The 8,077-nt window shown below is 51.0% G+C and overlaps 1 protein-coding gene across 1 annotated transcript; it reads right to left on the bottom strand.

Annotated features, from left to right (window-relative positions):
- Positions 1-312: 312 nt before the first annotated feature.
- LOC125541602 (uncharacterized) lies at positions 313-3,305 on the bottom strand. Its single transcript, XM_048704966.2, has 3 exons — positions 2,990-3,305; positions 2,133-2,243; positions 313-2,046 (listed from the first exon to the last, which is right to left on the bottom strand). Exons 1-3 carry the CDS (start codon positions 3,191-3,193, stop codon positions 511-513), a joined length of 1,851 nt encoding a protein of 616 aa, XP_048560923.2. The 5' UTR covers positions 3,194-3,305; the 3' UTR covers positions 313-510.
- Positions 3,306-8,077: the final 4,772 nt, after the last annotated feature.

Below are 8,077 nucleotides of genomic sequence, written 5' to 3'. Positions count from 1 at the left end.
ATCGACACCGCCACACCAGGGACGGCAATCCTCATGCAAAAACGACCAAAGATGGTGGAATCACCATGGAAAAGAAGGCGCCAAGATAGTCGCGTCTCTCCTCTGTTCTCTGTCTCTCTCTGTAGCTCTATCTCTTTCTCTCGAACAGAGCAAAATGGACAACCAGATAAACACTGAGGGGAAAATAAATTCAAAATACACTCGGAAAGAAGAGGGTGGCCGCGAGCAGCCCGGGAATGGAAAAGAGTTGCTTTTCATCGGAATGAAAAATTAGCAAAACCGTTAATTAGTGTACATATGACAGGAGGAGACTGGAATGCACAAGCCAAGAAGATGGATTTTGCGTACGTATATACAGGCATTTGATGTTTGTTTGTTTTTTTGCGGGTGAGGTATTTGATGTAGTATTAACATGTGCAAATGCGCTTATCCTATTATTATCCTATAAACATATGGTGCCGGGTGCGACCGTGCGAGCCACAGCCATGTGTACATATCTCTTTAACGATCTCAGTTGCATGCCGCTACCTGCATCTTGTGCTTGGCAGCAGAGCTGGGCGAGGGCTTGCGATCGTCCATCCTGGCCTCCAGAAGCTTCTCCTGCAGGCTTTGCTTTTGCTTGTGCTTGTGCGGCCCTCGCGCCAATCCTTTGGATTCGTGGCTCCTCTGCCGCTGCTGCTGCGGTTTCACCAAGTAGGACGAACTGCACTGCTCCCCAACCGGCAATGCCGGGGTGATCACGGTCGACCTCTGCTGTTCCGATGTCGGCGTCGTCCCTGCAGACCCAGCTGTTTTCTTCCTGCTCTCGCTGATCGCCGACCTCCACAGCCGCCGTATCAACGCCGTGTTCTTCCCAGTGGCGGTGGCGCCCCTGCTTGGACTTGGATGGTGAACCTGATCAGTGAGGCCGCTGCCTCCTTTGCCATTGGACAACAAGGACGCGTTGCTCGCTCGCGCCACCGAACGGTCGCTGGTACCAGCCGAAGCACAAGAATCACGCCGCCGCTCACGGTCGGGCGTGTCCCAGCTACTGCCGCTGCCGTTCTCCAGGCCGGCGGAGCCGTCGAGCTTTTCCAAGAAGATGTCCGTCGCCGGGCTGACGGAGTGGACGTTGGACGCCGGGCTGCCGCCGCTTGCCGTCTCTTCTCTCCGGCAAAAGTGCTGGAACACCCGGTCCACGTCCTCCGGGGCATGAGGATTCCGATGGCTCAGCTCCTTGACTCCGCGGAGCCGGACGGAGCTCGCTGCCTCGCTGATCATCCGTGCCTCCCGCAACGTGGAGTTGTTGGCGTCGATGCTCTTGCCGTCCTTCCGCAGGAAGGACTCCATCTCGGCCTGCAGCCGGTTGAGCTGCGAGTACTTGTGCTCCAGCGCGAGCTTGGCGTCGGAGAGCTTCATCTGGACCCTCTCCTCGCGCCACACCTCCGCCATCTGCAGCATCCGGCGCTCCTCCTCCATCTCCTCCCGCATGCCCAGGCACTCGCGCCGCAGGAGCTCCACCTCCGCCTGGTCCTCCTCCACCTCCTTGGTCAGCTCCTCGCACGCGTCCTCCATCATCTCCCGCGCCTTGCGCTCCATCTCGTAGCTCTGCGCCGCCTGCTTCGCCGACGCCTTGGCCTCCGCCAGCTCCTTCACCAGCTTGCCGTTGGCCGCCTCCAGCTGCCGCCGGTGACGCCTCTCCGTCTTGACGTCCTCTTTTGACGTGGCGATCACGTGCTGAGCCTTGTCACGCATCCTGCTCTTCCACGACGCCTTCTCCTCCGTGACCTTCCTCAGGAAGCGCTCCACCTTCTTCCTCATCACGCGCTTCTCGTCCTCGAGCTCGCTGATCCGAGCACGGGCCTTGTCAAGCTCAGCCTCCAGCGCCACCGTCACCGCCGAAGCATGGCCGTGAGCCGGCATTGCACGGGCGTGATGAACATGTGGTGGGAGCTGGCAAGGATCATGTGAAGCCAGCATGTTGTGCAGGCAGGCATGCTGCTGGTCCCATTTGGTTGCCTTCTCCATCCAACAACCATATGGCAAGTCCACAGCGCAGGCATCGATCTAATCAATGAACGTGCTCAAGTTAGAAAAATCAGCTTATGCATGCCAAGAGAGAACATAAACAGAATTATACATACAGTGCCTACCTTGTCTAAGATGCTATGATTTCTGCATGGGATTCCGACGCCCAAACCGCACCGCGTTTTGTTGCCATTGCAGAGTTTCGCTTTCCCTTTTCTTCGGTGTCGGGGGCTACGCTGTATCAAGCATTGATTGTTAGTAGCAATCAGAGTCATATATAGAGGAAATACAGTAAGCGATTCCATGGTTGAAAAATGCAGCTGTTGGAAAGAATCACAGGATTGACAATACGTTACTGCATTCATCTGGTTTTGGGATTACCCTGATAATCTACAATCCCGGATAAATTTGAAATATTTATTTGTTTCATGGCATTGAAGATTAAATATGTTGTGTCCTGCACCTGATTTATTTTATATGATGATGTTCTCTTTTGGGGAAATAATTAGTGGAGGATTGACAGCACCAAAAGTACAGGGGGGATGCTGATCATTTACAAACAATCATGCTAATTGAAACACTTCTGAACCTAAGCAAACTGAAACGAATAATTGGAGGAAAAGAGGGAGCAAAATTTGGTCCTGAATTCGCAGCCATGCCTACAGCCTGGTAGGAACGAGGAAGAAAGACCATACACAATCGAACCAGATGAGTACTGAACCAGATGGCGCCAAAGAAACCAGCCATAAAGAGAAGAAACAGGCGATGGCATCAGTTTGGGGATCAGAGGTCAAAAGCGCAACCCAATTTTGACCATTGTGTAAGGAAGGATCAGGAAGAATCCGACCCCAAAATAATCTAGTGACAAATCAAATCAATCAATCTTGAATCAAGAAGAACAACCCCCCAAACCGGCTGACTCAACTGGAGAGAGGATCACAGCAACGAAGCGATGAGAGAGGGAGGCGGCGAGGGCACTCACGGGAGAATGAGCGTCGTGCCGCAGAGGGCCGGGGTTGACCGCCTGCCGCTCGGCGTGCCGCAGCCTCCAGAGGCCGGCGGCGAGCGCCCTTGCCGTGGCACCGGCGAGCGGCGGCGTCCTCGCCGTGGCGGCATTGTGACGTCGCCTCAGGTGAGCGCGGATGCCACGGGGGCTCCGGCGATGATGAGTGGCGAAGGGGGTCATGGGATCATGGAGCCGGAGATTGGAAGGTGGCAGGGAGTTATTGGCTGCTGTTGTTTTTGGATGGCAATTTCTTTCCGCATCTGCATGCACATGCCATGTGTGAGGAGACGGAGACCATCACAGGGACAAGACAGAGACAGACGGATCCTTTTTTCCTTCCTAACTTATTTCATTTTTATCAGGTAGTACTAGATCGAGGAGTGACTGTGATTTTGCTATTTATTTATATTTCTTGGCAGCCATGAGGATGATTTTCAGGTTCCGGACCCAGTCCGTATAGTTGCTGCCATCGTCTTTCAGCTTGGTTTTCTCTAGGAACGTGTTGAAGTTGAGGGCAACATTAGCGTGGGCCATTTGATCTACAAGACATAGTGTAAAGATTTTAGACTAAGTTCATGATAATTAAGTTCATCTAATCAAATTACTCAATGAACTCCCACTTAGATAGACATCCCTCTAGTCATCTAAGTGAAACATGATCTGAGTCAACTAGGCTGTGTCCGATCATCACGTGAGACGGACTAGCCAACATCGGTGAACATCTTCATGTTGATCGTATCTTCTATACGACTCATGCTCGACCTTTCGGTCTTCCGTGTTCCGAGGCCATATCTGTACATGCTAGGCTCGTCAAGTTAACCTAAGTGTATTACGTGTGTAAATCTGGCTTATACCCGTTGTATTCGAACGTTAGAATCTATCACACCCGATCATCACGTGGTGCTTCGAAACAACGAACCTTCGCAACGGTGCACAGTTAGGGGGAACACTTTCTTGAAATTATTACGAGGGATCATCTTATTTAAGCTATTGTCGTTCTAAGCAAATAAGATGTAAAACATGATAAACATCACATGCAATCAAATAGTGACATGATATGGCCAATATCATTTGCTCCTTTTGATCTCCATCTTCGGGGCTTCATGATCATCGTTGTCACCGGCATGACACCATGATCTCCATCATCATGATCTCTATCATTGTGTCTTCTTGAAGTTGTCTCGTCATCTATTACTTCTACTACTATGGCTAACGCTTTAGCAATAAAGTAAAGTAATTACATGACGTTTATGTTGACACGCATGTCATAAATAAATTAAGACAACTCCTATGGCTCCTGCCGGTTGTCATACTCATCGACATGCAAGTCGTGATTCCTATTACAAGAATATGATCAATCTCATACATCTCATATATCATTCATTACATCCTTTTGGCCATATCACATCACACGGCACATGCTGCAAAAACAAGTTAGACGTCCTCTAATTGTTGTTGCAAGTTTTTACGTGGCTGCTATAGGTTTCTAGCAAGAACGTTTCTTACCTACACCAAAACCACAACGTGACATGCCAATTTCTATTTACCCTTCATAAGGACCCTTTTCATCGAATCCGATCCGACTAAAGTGGGAGAGACAGACACCCGCCAGCCACCTTATGCAACTAGTGCATGTCAATCGGAGCAACCAGTCTCAAGTAAGCGTACGTGTAAGGTCGGTCCGGGCCGCTTCATCCCACGATGCCGCCGAATCAAGATAAGACTAGTAACGGCAAGCAAATTGACAATATCGACGCCCACAACTGCTTTGTGTTCTACTCGTGCATAGAAACTACGCATAGACCTAGCTCATGATGCCACTGTTGGGGAACGTAGCAGAATTTTAAAATTTTCTATGCATCACCAAGATCAATCTATAGAGTCATCTAGCAACGAGGGAGAGGAGAGTGCATCTACATACCCTTGTAGATCGCGCGCGGAAGCGTCCAAGAGAACGGGGTTGATGGAGTCGTACTTGTCGTGATCCAAATCACCGATGACCTAGCGCCGAACGGACAGCACCTCCGCGTTCAACACACGTACGGTTGGGAAGACGTCTCCTCCAACTTGATCCAGCAAGGGGGAAGGAGAGGTTGATGAAGACCCAGCAGCACGACGGCGTGGTGGTGGAAGCAACGGTGATCTCGGCAGGGCTTCGCCAAGCTCAGGGAAAGGGAGGAGTGTCACGGGAGGGAGAGGGAGGCGCCAGGGGCTAGGGTGCGGCTGCCCTCCCTCCCCCCACTATATATAGGACCCCTAGGGGGGCGCCGGCCCTAGGAGATGGAATCTCGAAGGGGGGGCGGCGGCCAAGGGGGGTGGAGTGCCCCCCAAGCCAAGTGGGGCGCCCCCCACCCCTAGGGTTTCCAACCCTAGGCGCAGGGGGAGGCCCATGGGGGGCACACCAGCCCACTAGGGGCTGGTTCCCCTCCCGCTTCAGCCCATGGGGACCTCCGGGATAGGTGGCCCCACCCGGTGGACCCTCGGGACCCTTCCGGTGGTCCCGGTACAATACCGATTACCCCCGAAACTTTGCCGATGGCCAAAACTTGACTTCCTATATATAAATCTTCACCTCCGGACCGTTTCAAAACTCCTCGTGACGTCCGGGATCTCATCCGGGACTCCGAACAACTTTCGGGTTACCGTATACTAATATCTCAACAACCCTAGCGTCACCGAACCTTAAGTGTGTAGACCCTACGGGTTCGGGAGACACGCAGACATGACCGAGACGACTCTCCGGTCAATAACCAACAGCGGGATCTGGATACCCATGTTGGCTCCCACATGCTCCTCGATGATCTCATCGGATGAACCACGTGTTGAGGATTCGATCAATCCCGTATACAATTCCCTTTGTCAATCGGTACGTTACTTGCCCGAGACTCGATCGTCGGTATCCCAATACCTCGTTCAATCTCGTTACCGGCAAGTCACTTTACTCGTACCGTAATGCATGATCCCGTGATCAACCACTTGGTCACATTGAGCTCATTATGATGATGCATTACCGAGTGGGCCCAGAGATACCTCTCCGTCATACGGAGTGACAAATCCCAGTCTCGATTCGTGCCAACCCAACAGACACTTTCAGAAATACCTGTAGTGTACCTTTATAGTCACCCAGTTACGTTGTGACGTTTGGCACACCCAAAGCACTCCTACGGTATCCGGGAGTTGCACAATCTCATGGTTTAAGAAAATGATACTTGACATTCGGAAAAGCTATAGCAAACGAACTACACGATCTTTGAGCTATGCTTAGGATTGGGTCTTGTCCATCACATCATTCTCCTAATGATGTGATCCCGTTATCAATGACATCCAATGTCCATAGTCAGGAAATCATGACCATCTTTTGATCAACGAGCTAGTCAACTAGAGGCTCACTAGGGACGTGTTGTGGTCTATGTATTCACACATGTATTACGATTTCCGGATAACACAATTATAGCATGAAGAATAGACAATTATCATGAACAAAGAAATATAATAATAACCATTTTATTATTGCCTCTAGGGCATATTTCCAACATCCCATTGGACCCTTGTGAAGCGGATTCTCCGCTACATCCGTGGCACGATGGCTCTTAGGCTCACTCTCACGGCGTCCACTTCTCTGGAGATGGTAGCCTATTCCGACGCGGACCGGGCCAGCTGCCCTGACACCCGTCGCTCCACCCTGCCTACTGCGTCTACCTCGGTCCTTCACTCGTCTCATGATCGTCCAAGCGACAACCCACCGTCTCGCACTCTAGCGCGGAGGCCGAGTACCGAGCAGTGGCTAACGTTGTCGCCGAGTGCACCGGGCTACGACAGCTACTTCAGGAGTTGCATCACACGTCTCCCATGCTACAGTTGTCTACTGTGACAACGTCTCTGCGGTGTACCTTTCCACAAACCCCGTTCATCATCGTCGGACTAAGCACATTGAGCTGGACATTCACTTTGTCCGTGAGCATGTGGCCCTTGGACGCATTCGGGTCCTCCATGTTCCAACTGCACAACAGTTCGCCGATGTGATGACTAAGGGACTGCCGACTTCCACCTTCGAGGAGTTTCGTTCCTGTCTCTGCGTCTCCGGCGCAGCTTCGACTGCGGGAGGGTGTTGAGTATATTGTGTATGTGTATATTGTGTCTTGGGCCCACCTCCTAGTTCATATGTATAGTTGAGGTTGTGAACCCCCTCTATACATCATATATACGTGACTGGTGCATCGATCAATGTATTGTGTTGCACAACATATTCTTTCCCTTCTACATAGACCACCTGACTAAAAACAGTTTGAATTTTATTACTCTTGTGGAATGAGATGAGATGGCCCGCAGAAGAGAGTGATGTGCGCTGTGCACGGTTCTGTTGAGTGGGCTCCATTTTCTTTTCCCATTGAGTGACTCTGAAGCCGGACGGATGTGGACGTGGCAGGAATGGAATATTTGCCTTGGGTTTCGACGGCCTCGTCGACGTCGTGCTCTGCTGCTGCTAAACTGCAATCATCTCATCTCATCTCTTTGTCAGCAAGAGGATTGTAGCCAAGTCGGGTGATGAGAGTGTCATCATCTCTTTGTACCGGGAATCCATCCATCGCCCTTTTCTCGACAATGAGCACACAATCGATGATGCCACTAGCAAATGTCCAACCCAACTGCTCATAAAATATGGCTGGCACTGTTGATGGAAGTGACCACCTTTCGTATAGGGGAGAGGGGAATATACCGCAGGATGGTAAAGTACAAGAGGAAGGGATGCTAAGCACAGTGTTGATTAGTAGCTGATTGATGGACAGGTGCCTCCGCTGCTGTGTTAGTGTTGCTGCTGTGGGCTGCAAGGAGATTTGGATCATGCCCAACCCTGATTATATTATACCACTAGTACGGTAGTAGTACCTGTATCTAGATCACTCCTTCCCAGGCTCATCATAGAGTGTAGCAGCTTCCACTGAAAGATCTTTGGTTGTCTGACTGATCTGGTCCCCCTGTGTGTGTTGATGGCATTATACGTATGTGTGTGCTGCTTGTGCTAATCTCACTCATGGTAGTCCATCCGTTGCATCGTCATGATTT

This window comes from Triticum urartu, chromosome 2A (genome assembly GCF_056163025.1).
Source record: "Triticum urartu cultivar PI428250 chromosome 2A, HENAU_Tu73, whole genome shotgun sequence".
NCBI classification, from domain to species: domain Eukaryota; kingdom Viridiplantae; phylum Streptophyta; class Magnoliopsida; order Poales; family Poaceae; genus Triticum; species Triticum urartu.
This window is presented reverse-complemented; position numbering and strand designations above follow the sequence as displayed.